The sequence below is a fragment of the Quercus suber genome, unplaced genomic scaffold, assembly GCF_002906115.3.
Source record: "Quercus suber isolate HL8 unplaced genomic scaffold, Cork oak 2.0 scaffold_362, whole genome shotgun sequence".
Lineage (NCBI taxonomy): Eukaryota > Viridiplantae > Streptophyta > Magnoliopsida > Fagales > Fagaceae > Quercus > Quercus suber.
Window position 1 is genome coordinate 590486 of NW_027069814.1, and position 22736 is coordinate 613221.

At 32.9% G+C, this 22736-nt stretch overlaps 1 protein-coding gene across 3 annotated transcripts; it reads left to right on the forward strand.

The window, feature by feature from the left end:
* Positions 1–2718: 2718 nt before the first annotated feature.
* LOC112038530 (disease resistance protein RPV1) lies at positions 2719–10299 on the forward strand. 3 transcript variants are annotated; one of them, XM_065760338.1, is made up of 7 exons: positions 2719–3507; positions 3585–4342; positions 6872–6941; positions 7016–7125; positions 8027–8057; positions 8675–9621; positions 9894–10299. In XM_065760338.1, exons 1-2 carry the CDS (start codon positions 2731–2733, stop codon positions 4086–4088), a joined length of 1281 nt encoding a protein of 426 aa, XP_065616410.1. In that variant the 5' UTR covers positions 2719–2730; the 3' UTR covers positions 4089–4342; positions 6872–6941; positions 7016–7125; positions 8027–8057; positions 8675–9621; positions 9894–10299. The 3 variants fall into 3 exon arrangements, with proteins under 3 accessions (XP_065616410.1, XP_065616409.1, XP_065616411.1); XM_065760337.1 differs by having other exon boundaries at positions 8675–8997; positions 9894–10298; XM_065760339.1 differs by lacking the exons at positions 8027–8057; positions 8675–9621; positions 9894–10299 and having other exon boundaries at positions 7016–7126.
* Positions 10300–22736: the final 12437 nt, after the last annotated feature.

Genomic DNA, 22736 nt, shown 5'->3' on the forward strand with positions numbered 1-22736 from the left:
TTTTTTTGAAAATAGGGGGAAGAAAAGTTTGAATAGAGAAAAAAATATAAAAAATACACACAAAAATAATAAAATGATATATTTATAGGGATAAAAAGATAAAAAAAAAAAAAAATACTTGTAGAATTCAAAAAAAAAAAAAAAACAATTTGACAATATTTGAAGTAAGTGTCACTTTTTATATATTACACCTTATTATATAATATTTATATGCAGCTAGTATATCATAAAAGTTGGATCCTTACAACTGGTGGATGAATAAAATGATGTCACATGTCTCTTTGACATTGCATAAAACAATAACACATATCATCTTTTGTAACTTCCTCCATCTATTAGGCTATTAGGTATGACATGGAAAATAATGCCACATGACAGACAACATTTGGCTCATGATATCAATCCTTTTGCCAAGTGTTAATAATAAATGGAAAAAAAAGCCCTTAAAAGCACTATAAATTCCAGCAATAAAATACCCTTCTTCAAATTGTTTTTAGTTTTACCTTTTAATTACCTTTTTATTTTTAAGATGACCTATTAGTTAGGAAATTTTAAATGATTTTGTGACCATTAAATGTCCAATTTTGAAAATACACTTTTTGAAAATTATTATTATCATTTATCATATATTCTACTATTACAATGTAGAAATAAAATAATTTAATGTTATTGTTACAATTCAAGAGTTTCTCCCATTTAATTTTTAGAAATTTTGTCAAAATTTCTTAATCTCATTTTGTTCAAGTATTAGTAGTGGGTTTCCAATAAATGAGTTTCCTCAATCCTCATCACTAAATGGGATTTTCTATCCAACCATTTGCTAAAAGCCTAGATCTAATTTTCTTGGAAAAAGAAGAAGAATAATATGCTAAATTAATGATAGTTCCTAATCTTTTGAGTTTCAATGCCATTTAATTTAAATAACAATATGTTCATTGCAATGCATAAAATTAGATATTGAATTTAGTTCATCTTCATATTTATATTTATAGCTAATCCAACTCATTATGTCTTTCTTATGCTCAATGTTGTGCAGTTGCACTAAATTTGAATATGAGTTTATCCAAAAAGTTATAAACAAGATATCAAGTATTAAATCAAATCATATGCCATTATTTGTTGCTCCACATCCAATTGGAATAGATACTCGAGCGGAGGCCATCGAATCACTTTTAGATATGGAGTCGAATGATGCTTGCATGGTAGGAATTTATGGTCTTGGGGGAGTTGGTAAGACTACAGTCACGAAAGCTATTTATAATAGAATTGCAAGCCTTTTTGAAGGAAGCTATTTTTTAGAGAATGTTAGAGAAATGTCAAAGATAAATAGTGACAAAATCTAACTACAAAAGACACTTCTCTCTAAGATCTTACATGGTAAAGATTTGAAGGTATACAATGTTTTTGAAGGTACCAATTTGATAAAGCAAAGACTTTATGGTAAAAAAGTTCTTTTAATTCTTGATGATGTGGGTGACTTAAAAGAGGTAGAAAATTTGCTTGGAAAATATAACTGGTTTGCTCCAGGAAGTAGAGTTATTATAACAACAAGAAACAAACAAGTACTAACCAGTTTGGGAATAGATCATCGTCGGATACACAAGGTTGAAGAACTGAGGCAATGTGAAGCTCGTGAACTTTTCATCAAACATGCCTTCCAAACAAGTAAACATGAGGAAGATTATTCAGAACTTGCAAACAAGATTATACTTTATGCCAATGGCCTACCGTTAGCTTTACAAATAATTGGTTCTCATTTGTGTGGAAGAAATATACAAGATTAGAAAAATGCATTAGAAAAGTATGAAAACATTCCAGATCAAAAAATTCAAGAAAAACTCAAAATAAGTTATGATGGATTGAAAGAAATTGAAAAGGATATTTTTCTTGATATTGCATGTTTTTTTAAGGGTTACAAAAAGGATGGTGTTTTAAATGTATTACATTCTTGCGATTTATGTCCAAACGATGGTATTGGAAGGCTTATTGACAAGTGTCTTGTAACGTTGGAATGTGGCCGTTTGTCAATGCATGACTTGATACAACAAATGGGTAGAGAAATCGTTCGACAAGAATCAAAAGAGCTTGAAAGACGTAGTAGGATATGGCATTATAAGGATGCTTATAAGTTACTAACTAGAAATATGGTATACATCCTTTGCTTCTCCATTTTTTCTATATATTTCTTTAATGGATTTTCCTTTTACAATATTGAACAAAATATAATTTTCTCAATATATGTTTTTTTTTTTTAAGTTTCATAATCTTTAAACTTTTGTTGAATTCTATTATGAAGTGTAACAAATTCTTTGTCCTAAGCAGGGATCAAAAGAAATTCGAGGTATAATGTTGCACTCACCTGAACCAATAGAGGTTGCATTGGAAGCTAATGTTTTCAAGAGGATGAAAAATCTCAAATTTCTTATAGGCAATGTACATATTATTGAAGATCTTGAATATCTCCCAGATGAGTTAAGGTTTCTTGAATGGCATGAATTTTTATCTTCCAAATGTTGTGCCCCTAAAGAACTTGTTGCACTCAAGATGTCTAAGTCTAACATTAAATTGGAGAAGGTATTCAAGCAGGTATAAGTATTAGTATTTATAAATTTTAATTTCTTTAAATGTTATTTTTAAAAGTTGTTCAAGATAAATTTTGTTTTTGTTTTTTGTTTTTTGTTTTTTTTTTTTTTTTAATTTTCATAGGGGTTCCAGTATGATAATTTGGAAATGATCAACCTAATATCTTGTGAATTCATTACAATTTTACCTGACTTGTGCTGCCCAAACTTAGAGGAATTGAACCTTTCTTATTGTAAAAATTTAATTGAGGTTCACGAGCCCATTGGATTTCTTGAGAAGCTTAAAGTATGGAATCTCACTTACTGTTCAAAACTTCAAATTCTTCCAGGTACGCTCATGTTGAAATCTCTTGAATTTTTTAGCCTATTTAGTTGCTCAAGGCTTAAGAAGTTCCCCAAAATTCACCCAGAAATGAATTGTCTAAAGACTTTGAATTTGGAAAGAAGTGGTATTAGAGAATTGCCTTCATCACTGTTGTTTCTGACTGGACTTGACTGGTTATCCCTAGAGAGCAGTGAGCTTACGAATTTTCTAGTTAGGGCCAATAAATCACAAATGCAGGAGGAAGAAGATATTCCTTCTGCCAAATTGAGACCGACGTGCAATTCCTTTAATAACTTTTCGGGACCTACTGGGTTTCTGTGCTTGACAAAACTGGATCTTAGCCATTTGAGAATTAAAGTTGAATTAGATTCTTGGATGCAGCCCAATTACTTCCCAGTATTGACAGACTTGTCTCTTGCTTCTATAGGTATTGTCACCATCCCAGAAAGTATTAGTAGATTTACTAGATTACTATGTCTTAATATTGAAGATTGCAAAGACCTTTTGGAAATTCCGAGACTTCCACAATCTATAAGAACTGTGGATGCACAGAATTGCTGTCGGCTGGATACACAATCATCAAGCAGATTATTGAATCATGTATCTCTCTCTTTCTCTTTCTCTCTGAAGTTTAAGTTATAAAGAAACAATTTATGTTAAACTTAAATTTCTTGCAGTTTCGAGAAATTCTAGAGATTCTACCAAATAGAGTCGGTGAAGCTGCAACAAGCTTTTATTCCGAACAGCCTCAAATTGGGAAGCGCCAGTATCTTATACTACCAGTAACTGAGATTCCAAAGTGGTTCAACTTCAACCATCATCAGAGTGTTGGAAATCCCGTATCATTCTTGGTCGGTCCCAAATTTTCAAATTTGGTTGTTTGTATTGCTTTTCCATCGGAGGATGTAGGGTATGGGCGGAAATTTGACATTTTCATCAATGGTAAAAGACAATTTGCAAAGTACATGTGGGGGGCGGATGGTAATTATGACCATGTATGGTTAATTTATGGGAAAGTGAATATATTAAATCCATCTGAAAAGAATCGCATTGAGGTTGATGTTAGACCAAGATTTTCTGTAACTGAAAGGATAAGGATTTATGTAGAATGCATCTGTTGTCCTCAAAAGCCCAAAATATCTCCTGCCTCATCTATGGATCAATGTGCTTTCTATAACTGAAGAAGATTCAGGCCGTGTTGGAATTCGATGCTACATGTCCCCAAAAACACTACCTGTCTCGCTTTGGACGGCTTCAAATCCGATTCCAACTCTGGCAACGAAGCTCCAAACCCTGGAGACGGCGAATTACCAATAAGTTTCATGATCAGGGTTCATCTTCAATCCCTAATACCTTTCTCAATGATGATACCAATGCCAATCTGTATCCACCGTCAAAGAAGACAAAAACATGTTGATCCAACTTTGAAGAGAAGGTTTGCCTCTTTCTAGTTCTCTAAATTTAAAGGCTTATTCATGGGATTACTGCTCAGGTATATATTGTGTTTCAAGTAAATACAAGAAGCATTTAATTTCTTTATTTCTTTTCATTTATAATTATATTTGTCTTTTTATTCATCATATTTGTCTGCTTGTAAGATTTTCTAAACTTCAATTTTACCAAATAACGAGTATGCTTGCTGATTCTTCAAAATTGAAATTCAAGTCAAGCACACAATTGTTCGATGAAATGCTTCTTCAAGATATTGAACCTGCTTGCTTAGCTGACCTATGCTACTCATTGAGCCAAATGCTTTTCCCCTAGGTTTTTAAATTTTAATATTGTTAATTGTCATAGATGTTTCTTTGCTTTTATTGATTTGCCGAATAAAATGTATATTAAAATTTGCAATAAGCTATGGCCCCAGAAGCCTTTTCTTCAGCAGAACCTGCCTTGAGAGTGGGGCTCACTTCTTCATATTATTCATATTTGATAGGTTGAGGTTGAGGAGTTATTTAAGCACATGTTTTTATTTGCTTGTTTCTTTCTTTGTTAATTAGGAATATTTGAATTAATGATAATGTCAACGCCACAACTTTTTCATTGTTGAGATAACAACTGTACCTATTGATAAAACATCTTTATCCCTTAAGTTTTTGTGCTTAAAAATGATTCTCTAAAGCATTAAATTAATTTCTCAAAGTAGTTTCGAGTCATGCTATTGCCATTGGAAAACAAGACAATCAGTAACTGATCGATTCAAAACCTTATTTTTTGATCAATTTGTTTTGGACTTGAATTTTTGAAGTTCACAAAGCAATTTCATTCGAATTTTTGAAGCAAACAGGTTCTAAACTTTCTCTCTTTATCTTAGCTTGCAATCTCATTTTCTCATCTATATTATGTAATTGTTAGAGCTTGGCGCTGTTGATTTTTTTTTTCCAATTTTAGAATCTCTATATTTGGCTGAGAATCTAAAAGCACTCGGAGGATTTTGAATTCTGTGGTTTTTATTTGAATTTTCGCTTGAATAGAGTATTGAATTTGAAATGCTATGCCAAAATTGGATGTGAGAAGAATAGGTTGGTGAAAATTAGGGCTTACATGTTATCTATTCTATGCGCAATCCATGGAATTGTAAACCTGCTGTAATTTGATTTTTGGTGAGAATCCCTTGTCCTTGGCAAAATCTTAGTGATGTAGAATTTATTGTTTATTGTATATGTTTAATGGGTGATATGTGATCAAGTAAAGAAATCTAGTTGTGACATCCAAAATTTCAGCCCTTAGGCTGTAAAAATGCTTCTAAATTTACATCAGTCAAGTGCCAAACCACAGAGTGGTATTACAGGGTTGAAACTTAATGCTGATCTTGGAAGATTTGTAAGAGATAAGAATCCAAATAATTATATATATCCTACCAATATTTTCTTTTTCATTTGGCTTAGTGTCTACCTGTCGTTTTATGAATTACAGCTTTTGTCATGATTATGGTTCTTTGAATTCTGTTGAAATTCAGTAGTGAAGAATTGAAGATGTCCACCTAGTTTCTTTGTACAAGATTGTCTCATGTCAATCTCAACAAACCTGAATGCCATATAGTCATGGTCCTGCCTTTTTTCATTCCTACTTGTGTGCATGTGATGGACATCTACCTAGTTTAAGGGAACTCGTCAATTTTATGTTAGAAGGACTATAAAACTTTTTCAGTACTTTGGACCACCTGCAAGCATGCACTTGCCACTAGTTTAGGAGGTGAAAAGGTGGGGTAGGCTGGTGTGGTTGGGGAAGGTTCAGGTTTGAATCTTGCTTAGCAAAAAAAAACAAGTATAACTAGTATGTGGCTCTTTATCTTCTAAATTACCAATACTTTGAATGATTCAATTATTATTGTTTAACAACTGAGAACCAGATCAAGTTTATAGTTCTTTTTACCTTTGTCATATGTGTTGGTTATTTTATGAATTTTTTGAGCTATATATCTATGTTTTGTGAGTTCTTGCAGAAAATCCAGAGTAAATTTAGAAACAAATACTGTTGCTAATAACATAACAAAAAGGCATCTTTTGTTTTGCACATAATGTCTTGTTGAGAAGTGACTAATATAACAATTGTGGTTAAGAAGTGGCCTATATATAATAGCCTTCAAATGGACGAGTGAGCTCAGTTCTTGATCACTACATTTATATTCTTGAGGGCAGTAAATCTGCTTTAGTTAATTCTCGAGAAAAAGATTTGTTGATTAAATACTTTCTTGCTGATGGGGCCTTTGTGTCTTGATTTTTGTTAGTTAAGGCATTGACTGTCAATGGTGGAATGGAACATCCAGATTGTTGTTTCATGTTTGAGTTACCTAATTAGTTCTTCGTTGGGTTGGGACTTGGGACTGAGATTTTCTATGCTTTTTAAAGCTTAATTAAAGAGAGATTGTGTTTCAGCCAAATTCATTGGATAAAACTAAATAGTGTATCTACCTTCTTACTGACTATCCCAACCATTTTGCATAATTTGATGGAATTTGTAGGGAGCTACAGTGACGTTGACAGAATTGGGAAAATATACTTAAGCTTTCTCTGCTTCAGGACTTGACTAAGGTATTTTCATGATTCCATGTTTGAAATTTTTATGAATTTTATCTACAATAAATTGGACATGGTGCTTTAACCAGGCTTCCAAGATAGTTTTTCTGCTGATCTTTTGACTTTCGTGCACCATGGGTGAAACCAAGTGACCCTGATGTTTTCCATTTGCTTGGAGAAGTCAAATACGAATTCAAAGGTATGTGATTTACAGGTTGTCAGTTGTATGCATCTATGAGGATTATTCTTAAATTAAAATTGGTCAGGATGCCTATATAAAATTTGATGTCCATCCCAGCATCTTGTTTGATTATTTGAAGGATGTCGTTCTTTTATCAAATTATACTTTGATAGATTAGTCTCTTTGTGACAAATGTATGTTTACTTATTTAGTATCTTGCTCTTATTTGATGTATTTGTTCTTAGGGGTGTAGGTTATGAAATAATTGCATGGTGGATTTGCATGGGATAATATTTATTTTTAAAATGTCTTGTTGGGTTGTTTGTTAAGGTCCTAATCTATATAAGGTTTCTGAGTGTCTGATTCGAGATAGCCAAGTCTCCAATAGAAGAAGAATTTAAGAGGTTGAGAAGAGAAACCAGAAGAAGATGGCAAAGAACTAACTTCAGTCTTATTGCTTGCCAATCTTTCATACATGTACCATTCCTATATATCCCCCTGATCCAGCTCACAAGTTGGTTCTAACTAATGAAATGCCTTGACAGTATATTTACAATTAACATGTGGTTAGTACAATAGCTCAAAATCTCTTATTCACTATCTATCATTGTTTTACTCCTGGTTAAGTCAATGTGGAAAGCAGTGCTAAGCTAAATAATGTGGCAATCCTGACCTTGTCCCTGTTTTCACTCGTCCTCCTTAAAGCATTACTATCTTTCCTTCAAAAAATTCTTCTTCTTCTCTTGTTTTATCTTAACTTTTGCAATTATATTAAATAATTAATATATGTGCTCTTCTCTTTCAATCTGTGCAACTTTCAATTGCTTCATTCAAAACCAAAAGTATCAGTTCGACCAATACAGTCTTCCCCTACTGCTTATTACAGTATTACTAACTAGTATCATATTGATGTTTTCAGGGAGAAAAATGATGGAGAAAGAGATAAAGAGGTAAGCACTAATTCAATAAAGGTGGCAAGGAAAAGTCCTAGGAAAGGCCATGATGCAAATGAACTAGCTACTGCAGTTTTAACTAATATTCAATTAATTGGATAGAATTCTTGTAGTGCCACCAGCATTTTGTTAAAACCATATACATGTATGCATAATTTAAATATACATATATGCAGTAGGCCCATAGCACGACTCTTTGGAGAATTAGAAAAAATCACTGAGCTATTGTGATTACAAACTCACCATTAGACTATACACAAAGCCTTCTAAAATTGGATGTAGAAAAAAATTGTTGTCATTTTCATAAGAACTCTATTATGTATCATGATGGATTAGTGTGGTTGACACAAGCTGTTTATATTGCAGAGCTGTCATGCTTCATTCTTGTTTTTTTTTTTTTTTTTTGAAAGAAACGATAAAGATGCTTCATTCTTGTTAGATAGTTGTGGAAGTATATTCAATGAGAAGAGGTCAAATCCTAACCAGAATTCAAAACAACTAAATTACTCTTAGTCAATATTCAATTCTGAACAAATTTTCAATCTGATATGATGTAATTGGTTATAGGTTTGATGGTTTTCTTTTCTTTTTTTTTTTGGATTCTGTTTATCCAGCTTGCGAAAGAATTCTACCTATGGCTAGAGTGTTAGAAACAATGGAGCTATAGCAAGAGAACAGTCGGCTAGAAGTGCTAGAAAGAATGGAGCAATTGTAAGAGAAGAGTCTACTGGAAGTTCTAGAAAGAATGGGGCAATTATGAGAGAAGAGTTGGATGGAAGTACTAGAAACAATGGAGCTATTGCAAGGGAAGAGTTAGCAAGAAGTGCTAAAAATTATGGAGCTATTCCAAGAGAAGAGTCGGCTAGAACTGCTAGAAATTATGGAGCAATTACAAGAGAAGAGTCTGGAACAAGTGAAAGTGGTGGCTCATGAGTTGGTAACTAAAAAAATACATTTTTTTAATTAAAATTCTTTGTTTCTTTTCAATCGCTATAATTTCCATTCTAATATTTGCAACCATTTATAGTTGACATGTGTCTATCAATTTTTTTTGGCTACACATAAAATAAGAAAGGGTGATGGGCTACACAAAATCTAAATCTAGCAAAACCTTTTACAAAGGAAAGGTTCCCAATCATATGGGTGAAGGGTCTTTGCAAATGTTTGGTGATGAAATGTTTGTAGAGGTATTTGGACTGAACATCATGGTCGTGTTTGTGGTTATGGAGATGTGTTAGTCCTACAAAATTATGGGGTTCCTCTTCATTTACTATTCGTGACCTTCAATTGCAATTGAATGAATTTGAGGAAAGACGTAAGGAGAATGATGCTAACCTTTTGAGGCAGTTGAAAGAATCTGTGGAATGAAGCAAGGAGAATGATGCTAAACTTATAAGGAAATTGAAAGAATCTAAGGAACACCGCAAGGAGAGTGACGCTAATGTACAACTCTTGAAGGCTCAAGTTCATTGGGTTAAGAGTTTGCTAGCACAAGTACTCAAAAACATAGCCCCATTTGAGCTAGCTCAATCTTATAGTTCTTCCTAACGTTACCAATCAAGTTAGTTTGTTAATCATTTAGCATTCATAAATTTATTCATTTGCTGTTGAATTTGATGATGATACTAGAATTGTAAATAGATTGGTCCATAAAAGAATCTTCCTTAAATTGTGTTGGAAATCTCTATCAAAAAGCATGTATTATTGGTGTTTGGTCTGTTTGTACTCTAAATTTCAATTTTTTATCTTCGGGCCTCGACCTTTTATCTAGACAATTAATAAAATTTAGGTAGCTCCTCACTTAAGTCTTACCCAATTTTATGTGATTTGCAGGCCGTCCTTGATGCCCACAATGGTGTAATATCTACAATGAAACCTAGGGCAAACTAGGTGGATATGCACTTGTTAGAGTGGATGTATGTGTTTTATGGAGTAAGGAAAATACGGGAGGAGGGATGGGCTGTCCTCTATGGGGAAGTACAAGAAGAAAGGATGCATCATCATTTTTTCAATGATACTAGCTTTTGTCATGGGCCTAGCCTTCTTGTTAGGAAGTAGCATTTCTCCATATATCTGTTACTATCTGTTAATAATAATTGATGGAGCACAATAGTTTTCAATTTTTTTCTTTTAATTAGTTATTTTGAAAAATTGGAACTATTTGAATACTTGAAAATAGGTTGGTGTTTTAGTTTTTATATGAGAACTAGATGCAGATCCACGCGACGCATGGGAATAAATTATTACTTTGAAATTGTGGTACAATGTATAATATGTTCTCTCTAAAAATCAAAAAATTTCTAAAATTATTTTTCATTTATCCATCTTTGCATATATATCATTTTATTATTTTAGGTGTGTTTTGATTGATTTTTTTTTTTTTTATGTGACCCATATTTTTCTAAATTATATTATGGTACGATTTGTTTTCTTTTTTTTTTTTCTTACAACTAAATTCTTTAAGTTTTTTACTTAATTTTTTTTTTTTTTTAAGTTTCAAATATATTATTCAAAATTTTCATTTCTTAAATAAGATATCATGATAATCAAAACTCAACACAAAATTAGACCTAATATTACTCAAATAGTTAAGAAACACATTCAAATAGATAGCGAGATTGTATTTTAATATAAATTCTAATTTTCACTTTCAAAATAACTAAGTATTATATCAAACAAAAATCAAACAAAAGCTATGAGAGGGAGAGAGAAGGCTTGTGATGGAGAACTAAAACACACACATAAAATTGTATATTAACCCAAAATAGTGTTATAAAAAAAATATAATGATTCATCAACCTAAAGTTTAGTTGCAAGAATGAATAAATAATCAAGAAAGAGAATAATCACCTTTTTTGGGAGAGACTTGAATTGGATAATTTATAGAAAATGAGATGAGAAGAAGAACAGTTAAAATAAAAGATATAGTCACACCTAATTATCCAAGCAATGTTATGTAATTGAATAACATTATATTCTTATATTCTATCTTTATAATGTAATATGATAGCATTTGACAATAAAAAAAAAAAAAAAGAGGAAAAAATAACAACTTGAAAACATAAAACCAAAAAGTTTGGAGCATGAAACTCAATTCAATCCTACTTATTTTTTGTAGTGGTATGCATCAATTTAAAGTAAAGTTTTAAAGAACACACAAATTCATCAACCTAAAGTAAAGATATAAAACATTAAAAAAAAAACTACACAAAAAGAAAAAAATATATATATATGAGAGAGAGAGAGAGAGAGGGAATAATAGTAGAGTTCTAAAGAACATAGAAATGCATCAATATAAAGTAAAGATACAAAAAATATATTCTTTTTAAAAAAAAAACTACCAAAAGAAAAGAAAAACATGAGAAAGAGAAAGAGTTATAACCTTTTGGTGTGATAAAATATGTATAGAGTGAAAGATATTAGCAAATTTATAGTAAGAGGATGGGGATAATAATAGTCAAAATAAAAGATGATGAAGGGATAAAGGAAAAGTGATATTAATGTTAATAGTAGTGGGGAGATGAAAAGGCAAAAGAGAAGGGGGAAAGTTAGAGAAAATGTAACCATAAACTACAACATTAATAAATAAATAAAAAGAGTCAAAAAATAAAAGAAAAATGATTGAAAATAAGTAGGTGATATGGCTGCTGACGTGGTTCAACATAAACGTAGTAATAATAAATTCTACGCTTCAACTTTTAGATAAGTAGGTGATATGGCTATTGACGTGGCTCAACAAAAGCGTAGCAATAATAAATTCTACGCTTCAACTTTTAGATATATATATATATATATATATATATATAGATATATAGATGAAGTTTAATTTGGAATTGCACAATTGTATTTATCTTTATATTTTGAATCAGATTATTAAATTTTGATCACGTGAAGGAATGCATCCAAATTTATTTATTTATTTAAAAAAAAAAAAACTTATTTCAATGATTTCAAATTGTTGAAACTTATCTGAAGAAAAACATATGTTTCAATAGTTTAATAATATTTCGACATACTTTTTTTGACGGTTTCATCCGTTGAATATAGCAAACTTTCTTGTATGTAGGGCAATACATGAAGTGATTGAAGATGAAAAAATAAGGGATAATTCCACCAAATATGTTTGTAAATAGATGCTCATGTTGGGGCTATTTCTTCAGTCAGTATTTTGGGGTAAAATGGGCAATTTCTGGAGATTATTGTAGTGCTTTGGACAAATTGGTTTGCATTAGCCTCGTTACAACGTCACACTTAACCATGTTGCTATGTTGTGAATTTGGGTATGAAATTAGGACTTAGGTGCATTCCTAGACTTTCTCCACAAAGTTCACATTATTCCCACATCTTAGTTTCTCTTCATTGAAATTGTTGGGCCTGACGGCTCAGACCTAAAATTATATGTTTTTTTTTTTTTTTTTTTGTTTTTAAATTTTCATGAGACCTAAATTATATGTTAGAGTGGGCATGAGCATGGTTAATGCACCCAACACCTATCAACTCTAGCGCCATTTCTAGACTCAAATCCATCTAAGTTGAAAACATATATTTGAACACAACTAAGTATTTATATACAACGTGACATGACTATGCTGTGACATGACTATGCAATTACAAAAGCCAAGAGCATAGCAACAGTGAAGCTAAATAGCTATATAACTATTTTAGCTTTACCAAAACACAAAAATGCATGTTACAATAGCGGAGCCATATTAAAATTTTTAGCTTCTTGCCATAGTGCACAACTATTTATGGCTGTGCACTATAGCAAGAAACTAAATATATATATTATTAAACTTCTCTCTCTTCTCTCGTTCAAATATATATTTTCTCTTTTTCTTTCTTTCTCTCTCTCTCTCCGGCATCCCTCGTCTCCTCTCTACTTCGCCAGCCAGCTCGTTGGCAGTGGGTGCTTAAAATCCATTATAAAACCACCTGATTAGACACCTAGCCACTAGAAAAACACCGGATCGGACCACCAGCAACGTCGATCCACCAAACCCACATCACAAAACACCACAAAAACACAAACACAAACCCACAGAGATAGAGGTAGAGAGAACACAAACATAAACCTAGTCACAAAACACAAACCCACAGAGATAGTAGAGAATACAAACACAAACCCAATCACAAAACACAAACCCACAGAGATAGAGTAGAGAGAACGCCGGTCCAAATTCCATACAACCACCACAAAACACAAACCCACATCACAAATCACAACCACAAACCCGCGCCGGCACAACCTATAACCCATAGGATCCTCGAGAGCTTTGACAATTTCGTCTCCGATGCTGGCGAGGAAGGTTTCGGGATGGTGATGGGTGGGAAGGAGAGAGCGGTGACGAGATAGAGAGAAGTGAGAGTGGAGAGTGGAGAGGAGAGAAATGAGAAGTTTTTTTTTTTTAGAGTGAAGAGTGAGGCACGTCGTGAGATAGAGAGAAAGAAAGTTTTTTTTTTTTTGAGAAAGAGAAAGAAAGAAATTAATAAAATAATATAGTAGATATATTATTTTATTGTGATGTTTAAATTATTTTATTGTGTTGAAAGCTAAAATAGATCCATTGCTGTTGGATGTTTTGTAAAGTGAGTAAGTAAAATAGATAAAGTAATTTTTTGTAGTGCCAAATAGCTAAATTTTTAGCTCTACTGCTGTAGATGCTCTATCAGCCATGCACATTAATAATAGTTTTAGGTGCTGGTCCAAGGTCTAGAATTAAAGTCGATAGCCAGTGGAGCTTTAAATTGAACATCAAGTTTAGAGGCTGTTACATATACCGATATACACAAAATCAATGAATTCAACATGGGAATAACATGTAATTGAATTAGGATCATGGAAATTAATTCAAGGAAATGCATAAATAAAAACACCATGGCTGTAAAGGATACATCATGTAGAAAATTCCTTAGCAAGAGCTGAAATAAAAGTATAGCTTAATTCAAAGACAGATTTAGTGTTTTTTTATTCTGGACTAGATAAAGTTGCATAAGGTCTCTACAACATGAACTTGCAGCCACTTTATTCATGTATAAACATCACGAACACTTAGCCATGGAATTCAATTGAATCAAGTAACAAGAAATATTCACAGTCAAATGAAAATCAGTGCATGAAATCACAACTTACATAAAATTGAAGGTAGACTCGGTTTAGGTAGAATAGGTTAGTCTTGCACCAAAGTTTCTTTCTTTCTCTTTTTATTTTTAGCTCCCTCATTTTTTGGCCGCTTACACACTATGTCTTTGCCCGAAACATGGAACGCCAATACACAATTTCTGGCTGGTTACATGAAAAAGGAGGATGTGGCATGTCAAAGGAGGAGGTGTCATATGGTGGCAATGTTTGTTGTAAAAGAAGTAGGAGGTGTCAAGAAATAAGGCTGGTGGTGTGAAAGGGAAAAGAATGAGGCGTCATGGGCTGGAAACTTAAATCTTTATTTGCAATATGGTACTTAAGTTTCTAAATTGCACTAAGTCCCCTACCTTTCAAAATTTTCTACAACATCACCCTTATCACCCTTATTTCACTTCCACATCAATTTAGTAAATGTCTTCTTTCATTTTTAATCACCATTTACTTAAGATATTACATGATTACCCTTAATGAAATAATGCACGCATACTTAGTTATAGGGTTCAAGATATCATAATTATTATTGCAAATATTGATTCTCAATTGTCCTTACATTGAAGCGTTATTTGAGACACTACCAACACCTATGTTCTGTTGTGGCATTTTCTATTTAATGGGTCAATTGGTGTATAATATATTGAGATCTTCTTTTCAAATTCCAAATAACCTATTCAATTTCCAAATAACCTATTCAATGCCACTTGTTTGACGAGGGATGTTAGTGTATAATATATTTTCCATACATATTCACCTTTGAGTAATCTAAAATCAAGGACCATCATTGTATCCTTGATTTTAGCCTTAATCAATGATATTTGCCTCTCTAATTAGTCTACTATGAGGCCTACATACCCTACACTACATATTTAATCTCCTCTCTTGTATTAGGTTGAACAAAAAACACATGGGATCCACACGTGAACTTAATGAAAAAAAAAAATTGGATGCACCAATCATAACGTGACACTTAATTATGTTGTGATTTTAGGCATGTGGTTAGGACTTAGGTGCATTCATAGACTTTCTCCACAAAGTACACATTTATTTTCATATCTCAATTTCTCTTCATTGAAATTGTTGGGCCTGACGGCCCTAACCTAAAGTATTTGGTTATGGGACCTAAATTATATGTTGAGTGGGCATGAGCATGGTTAATGAACCCAACACCTATCAACTCTAGTGTCATTCTAGACTCAAATCCATCTAAGGCCCAATTTTCTTTTATGTATGTAGAACTTGTGTAGATGCTATGAAGATGAGACATTGTAGGGACTAAGGAGCATGTGCAAAATCATTGTGCAATGGAGAAAATGACACCAGGACAAGTGATGGTGTTAATTCAAATGATGACTCATAAGATACATTAATGTTTGGATTAATTTTCTCTAGGGCACTAATTATAGGGATCTGGAAAATGCACAATATTCAAAATAATTGTGTAATAATATAGACAATCCATAGTTTTCTTAACACAAATTAACCAAATCTTGGGCAATGAAACAAATTGGGCACACTAGTGGCAGTTAATTTGATAGTTTTTTGGATGGAGCTACTATTCTTGAGGATGATTTATTTAGAAATTTTTTGGATCAAAAGTATGATTTGAATGTAAAGATTAGCTCATAGAACAAAGAAAAAAAAAATCATATGTATATTAGCCTAGTCTTCCATTTCATGGAAATTTATATCCACGGAGAACATTCAAGATTTATACATAACACATGATATGCACACCAACTTATGAGCTTACCACCCACCCATTATGTCCTCCATGTTACATTTTAATTTATATGTTTTAATATTAACAATTTAACATTAAGTGTTGGGATTCAATCATTAGCCTTAGAGCATTCCCATCAGGTGTGCCAAATGCCAAATATTTGGCATTTGGCACACCAAATACCAAAAACTGACCCTCATGAGGTGTGCCAAATGTTTGGCATTTGGCACACCAAATACCAAAAACTGACCCCCATGAGGTGTGTCAAATGCCAAAAAATTTGGCACACCGCTACAGTACCGTCTCAAATATGAGACGGTACGGACATGAATGCTATAATTTTTTTTGCTTATTTTATTCACTGAATCACTTTTCTCTCTCCTCTCTGGTCTCCATCTCTCCGTTGCTCCTATTCCCTTCTCACTTTCATTTTTTTTTCTCACTCTCTTCCTTTCTCCGTCTGCAACAGCTCTCCGTTGCTCCTATTCCCTTCTCACTTTCATTTTTTTTTCTCACTCTTTTCCTCTCTCCGTCTGCAATAGCCATTACCACCACACTGCAACTTTCATACAGAGACCGAGATCTAACCCGATTCATACCGACGAGGCCGAGATCGGGTGAAAACGTTGGTTTGCTCTCACTGATCCGTAGATCTCTCTCTATCCACACCTCACCAATCTCTCTCTCTCTCTCTCTCTCTCTCTCTCTCTCTCTCTCTCTCTCTCTCTGTGGGTTGATTTTCATGGGTTGTGATGGGCTGATGTTGGTGGGTGCGGCGGTTATGGGTTGATTTTGGTGGTTGTGATGGGCTGATGTTGGTGGGTGCGGTGGTTGTGGGTTGATTTTGGTGGTTTTCTTTTTTTGTTTTTTCTGGTGGGTGCTGCGGCAGTGGTTATTGGTGGCAGTGCTGGGTGTGCCGTTGTTTGTTGTTGATTTGTTGAAGATGATGATATATTATTTTAATGTGTTGGAAATATTATTTTAATGTATAAAATTGAAGAATAGAACATCTGATAAATGATATGTTGTAAAATGATGTGTTAAAATGATAAAGTAAGTGTTTAGTCTGTCAAAATGACATTTTTTATAGAACAGCTGATGAGAATGCTCTTATGGGTCAATAACACTATCTAAGTGCTGGACACCTAGATGCCTCAGGACACAAAACCTACAAAGTTGCACAATGATACCATTAAAACAAAATCAAACGAACCAACCCATCAATCAGCTTATCAATTAACCACACAAATAAGCCCAATTGCCCAAGCCCAACCAACCCAACCCAACAGATTAGTTAAAAGAGTCTTTACCTTACACTTTACGCCCAAAACTGAAATCTCTGTTCCGCCGAAAACATGTTCCAAACAAGGGATTCTCGTCATCGTTCCCATACTGATGATATTAGAAAATTTAAGAGGTTGCCTGATTCGTTTTTAAGCAACTGTTTTTCTAGCGACCAAGAAGTTTGGGTTTCTACCGGATTTGCTTATCAATCTAAGACAAATGACTACAAGGTTGTAAAGCTTTGGAGTACTCCGGTTGTGGCTGAGGTTTACACGTTAAGCTCGAACTCATGGAAATAGGTTTAAATCTCACTGAGATCCAATGTTGTGGTCTCTGATATCGACTTGTTTTCATCTGCTCAATTTGTTAGTGGGGCTTTGCATTGGCTGGCTGAATGTGAAAGGGAAGGATTCCTTGATCAAAATATGATTTTGTCATTTAATGTCGATAATGCCTGATGGAGATAAATTGCATGAGCAAAGTCAAGGAAGAATCCAGTAATGATGAAATTAAAATACATTATTGCAATGAGTCTGATTCTTTCAAATGACCCTGAAACTTTACATGACAAGGATCTTGGTATCCTACGATATGTTACACATATAGTTACCACGTTGAGGGAAAGCCTTGTGTTGCTTGATGGAGGAATCAAGCTATCCGGATAAGAAGTGGAATCATTAGTGATAATCATTGCATTTTATTATTTAACTGTGATTCGATTAAGACCATTATCATGTTGTTTCCTTTGGTATCATTCTGTTTTGCTGTAGGCATAAATTTACTGATATGATGTGAGTGAATTTAATTCAGATGTATATCAACCCTTTATGCTTGTGACGATTTCACGAAATAACACAAAATTTAATTCTGACTTTTTGTGTGCCTATCTGATGGTGTTGCAAACTATAAGAATAGAGATCTTACTTAAATCTAAAAAATAAAAATAAAAATGGAGTAGAGAAGGGGGAGGAAAAGAAGCCCTATGATGAGAATGTTGAATTGGGATGTGGAAGTTCTTATGTGGTGAGTATAGGCCCAGCAAAGGTCTTGTGCTTGGTTCCTTGATCAAAATGATATATATCTTGCTAGTGGCTGCAGTGCATCTGCTATGCAATTTTAGTTTGTTGCGTTGAGAGAAAAATTGAGATGACATGTAGTGACTGAAATGGATTTGTGATCATGGATTGTTAACACCTTCACTATTTAAATTGAGATGGCTAAATCACATGTTCATTGCCAATGGTAATGAGAATGAATCAGTGCGTTTAGCTGCCAATACATTGTGTTTCTCAGTCAACCACCTAGACATGCATATACGTCATTACGTGGATTCGTTTTATATTGATTGCACCAAGGCATACAGTAACATTCTCCATCAAAATTTCAAAACTCATTCCTCACCATAGCTTAAAGACTTTACAGGGAAAATTTAAATAAACCCATATTTCATCCTACTTTTCAAGCAGATATCTAAGCAAGATCAATATCATAGGAATATAGGATGGTAGCATCAAATTTTATTTTGGGGGGGCTTTGAAGTTTGTTTCGGTCCCAAGGAAAATTTATATCAGATGTTCACAATAATACGCGAGGAGTTTAGCATATCATAGTGCAAACCTCAGCAAAGTAGTTCATTCATTACTGTTTGATTTCTTCTTATTTGTTTTTATTTGTGGGGGGGGTAGGACCAAAAGAAAACATAAAATTAGCTTTTTAGTTCTCTTCAATTCTTTTTTAAAAAAAAAAAGGGAAAGAAGATTATTAGATCTCTTTCTATGTCTTTGGACTCTGCTCCAACATATGCATTTTGGGTTCTACATCAAAACTTAATCCCAGAGGGAAGCTTTACTAACTGGAATAGGTTATAGGTGCAAGGTCATTGGGTGCATACAACATGGCTAGATCATCCAATGGTGCCACAATTCAGTTATATGTGGGTGACTTTGCTCCTTTACACGCACTGAATTTCCATCCTCAGTTTTGGTGTCAACACTTAAAGTTACTGGGGCTTCAGATTCTGCTGTTAGAGGTTTCAGCTGACTTTTGACTTCTGTAGCTTTAGATATATCTCCTGATCTTTGAGTCTCTACGCCTTGTTGATACTGAGTTTGAAGAATTGATTGGATGTCATAAACCCATCTTTCTTCCTACTTTTCAAGAATTGATTGCATCCCTATAATAACACTTCAGTTGTTTGTAATATATACAAAGAGTAATTTTGAACTAAATTTATGTTTTGATTGGATGTCATTCAAGTCTTTTTTTCTTTTTCAAACTCTCTGTAGTTTATTTCCACTTTGAAAGTTGAAATTGATAGACATTCCGGTTCTCAAATAAAAGTTTTTCATTGATTTCAAATTCTTAATCAAATTTCTCTAAAATCATAAATTTTTTCAATGCATCTATTGTCCTTAGTGTAAAAGTTGAGAGGAGTAATAAGCCATCTCCTTGATTGTCCAATCTCTGCTTTCGCATTGGTTGCTTCTAGGAATGGTCTTTATCTTTTATGAGGTACACCTATGACACTACAACAATTTATTTTTCCTCAAATTCAATTTTTCCTCAGGATTGTTTTCCTTGAACCAAAAACTTTACATGAGAAGAATCTTGATATTCAAATTCAATATGGTTCAACTATAACTACTACTTTCATTGAAAGCCTTGTGTTACTTGATGGAGCAACTGAGCTATAGAAGTGAATTCATTAGTGATAATCCTGTGATTTTCTTAAGTGTGATGCAAGTGAGATTAATAACATATTATTTCCTTTGGTATTATTTTGTTTTGCGGTAGGCATAAAAGCATTGGTATGATGCAGAGTGGAAATTTTATTTATTTATGATTTTTTAACATAACTTAATGCTTGTGGAATGGATATCAAATACTGGAGGAGAAGAAGTTTGAATGATGTGATTTGCAGATTAGCTTGGGGTTTTGGAATTTTTCATCTTTATTGCAGAGAAATAGGACATTCATGGAGGTCTAATAAGCTCAGAAGAAGGTATTGTGCACTCCATCAAATTGTGAGTCAAGACCTGTGTGGTTGCTAGAGGAAGGTTCAAGAACTATTGTTTTGTATAGAGCTTTTTTATTTTGTGTTTGCTTGACTCTTTTTTTGGATAAAATGTTCTTAATTCTTAGTGATAGTGTTTGTTTGAACTCCCTTGCTCTGTGTTGGCAATTAGACGTTTGCCACAATTTGCTTGCCTTTGGGCTTAGATTGGATGTCTTAAACTCCTCTCTTCCTACTTTTCAAGAATTGATTGCATCCCTATAATAACACTTCAGTTGTTTGTTAATATATACAAAGAGTAATTTTAACTAAATTTATGTTTTGATTGGATGTCATACAAGTCTTTTTTCTTTTTTTCTTTTTTTTCAAATTCTTTGTAATTGATTTTTTTTTTTTTGAACTCCCTTGCTCTGTGATGGCTGTTTGTTGTGTACCTTGCCAATCAAAGGACAAAATTTTGGTTGGTTTTTTTCTTTTAAACCAAACAGGTATGTGCCTCAGATAAAGTAAAGAATTTGAGATGCACCTATGTCTAGGAGTGGTTTTCACTTGTTACTGTATAATCACTGTCTGCCTATGAGTTATGACATTCCAACATTTTTTTTTTTGTTAATATTAAACCACTCTATCAAGAATATGATTACTGCTAATTTTTTTCATTCAAATAGTGAATGGTTTTTAAGCAAAATTGAAAATTTGTAGTTTATTGAAAATTTATAGTTTGTGGGTATCGGATTATGTCTATCTATTTTTAATAGTAGCTGTAGTTTAAGAATTTTTTTAATTATTTAGGTGACATACTCTCTTGATATCATCCCTCTTATCCAAATTACATGATCCACAATGGCCAGCCATTTGGAACCAAAAGTTTATCTTCCCATACCATATCAATACAATAAAATGTATTGTTGCAACTTACAGATGTACCAAATCCTAACTATATTAGTAGCAAACCTGTAGAAAACACATTTTACAATTGTTTTAAATTGTATCTGTAAATATAATGTTGGTTTACACACTTCGTAGAAGATTCCTCTATAGAAAGGCCTGAAAGGCAAGCACAAGTTGTTTACATTATGTAGACTCATCATACAAATTAAATTGCATATTTGCAACATAATTATTATCACATATGTTGGTTCTCAATTGTCCTTACATTGTAGCAAGAATAAGTGCTATCCTTTAGTAATTATACAGATGTTGCTTTCTATTCCAAGTGTTTCAGGTATGTAATGTTTCTTAGTGGCAGCTTTATGGACAATAAGAACGTGTTTTATAAAGCTTAAACTCACATATTTTGTAACAAAAGCTACTCAAAGAGATAAACCCGTGCAATGCACAAGTTATTGAAAATTTTTATTATTGGTTTTCCACTTCACTTTCGTGTGAGGTTTTATTGTTTATATTGCTTGATGCTTTTAAGATGATATTTCCAGAGGTAGAAAAAAAATTTTGTGCTATTTGTTTGGAATAATTATAAATTAATTCAATTAATCTACTACCTAAAGAATTTGGGGTCTAAACTGAATTTTTCATTTAGTATCAAAGCATAGCTATGCTTGTTTATAAACATTTTTCTTATGTGTGATCCTTGACCTCGGTGTCTAAACTTTTTCATTTAGAAATTTGGGGGCTAATTGAATTTTTCATTAATGAATGCGATCCTTTATGTTCCATTTCCTTTGACCAACATAATGATTATTTAAAATAAATTATTATTAATGGTATTTTTTACATTATTTTTCACATAAAGTAAAATCCTATGATCCTTGATTCGATTCTACTATCTAGTCTCACTACAACAAAGTTTCTTGTAGTGTCTATAAGGACCTTTTGTAGATCTTGCTTAGGATCGATTTTAATAACCTTAGTTTTGCTTGTAAATTACAACTTTCTTTTATAGATTGTGTTTCATGGAAAATTATTAGATAATTTCGGAGTACCATAAATGCGTACTCTCTCCTCTCACATGAATGGTGGGTCTTATTATAAATTTAATTAGTGGGACCTACCATTCATGTGAGAGGAGGGAGTACGCATTTATGGTACTCCGGGAGTATACAATAATTTCTCGTGTTTCATCTATTTGTAAATATTTTTTCATTAATGAGTGCAACTGGAATAGCAAATGTAGAATCCTATTTTCAATAGAAGTTTTAAATGCATTCACTAATAAGTGCTCTGGATATGATCTTATGAAGCTGCACTTGTGCATATGAGTTGACTTCATGAAAGCATTCCAATTCATGTTGCCTACCATGGTCTCAATCAGATCAAATATCCATAATTCTAGAGTAATTCCTGTTATTATCTTTTTATAGGTAAATAGTAAGAATGAGATGTAGAGTTCAAATCACAAGCACGGTATCACAAAAGATGTGGACTTCAGCCCATGATTCCTACTAATAGAATTATACCACTAATTAAAAAAAAAATATATATATTTTTTCCTTTTTTTTTTTCCTTATCCCTCCTATGAATATATTTTTTTTGTATTGGCATATTTGAAATTAAAATGCATTT

What these genes read in the sequence shown, in the direction of transcription:
- LOC112038530 (XM_065760338.1), top strand. Translation starts at nt 2,731, where the DNA reads ATGATCAACCTAATATCTTGTGAATTCATTACAATTTTACCTGACTTG. An exon ending in CAAGCAGATTATTGAATCAT is followed by an intron (nt 3,508 to 3,584) that starts GTATCTCTCTCT and finishes AATTTCTTGCAG; the next exon opens with TTTCGAGAAATTCTAGAGAT.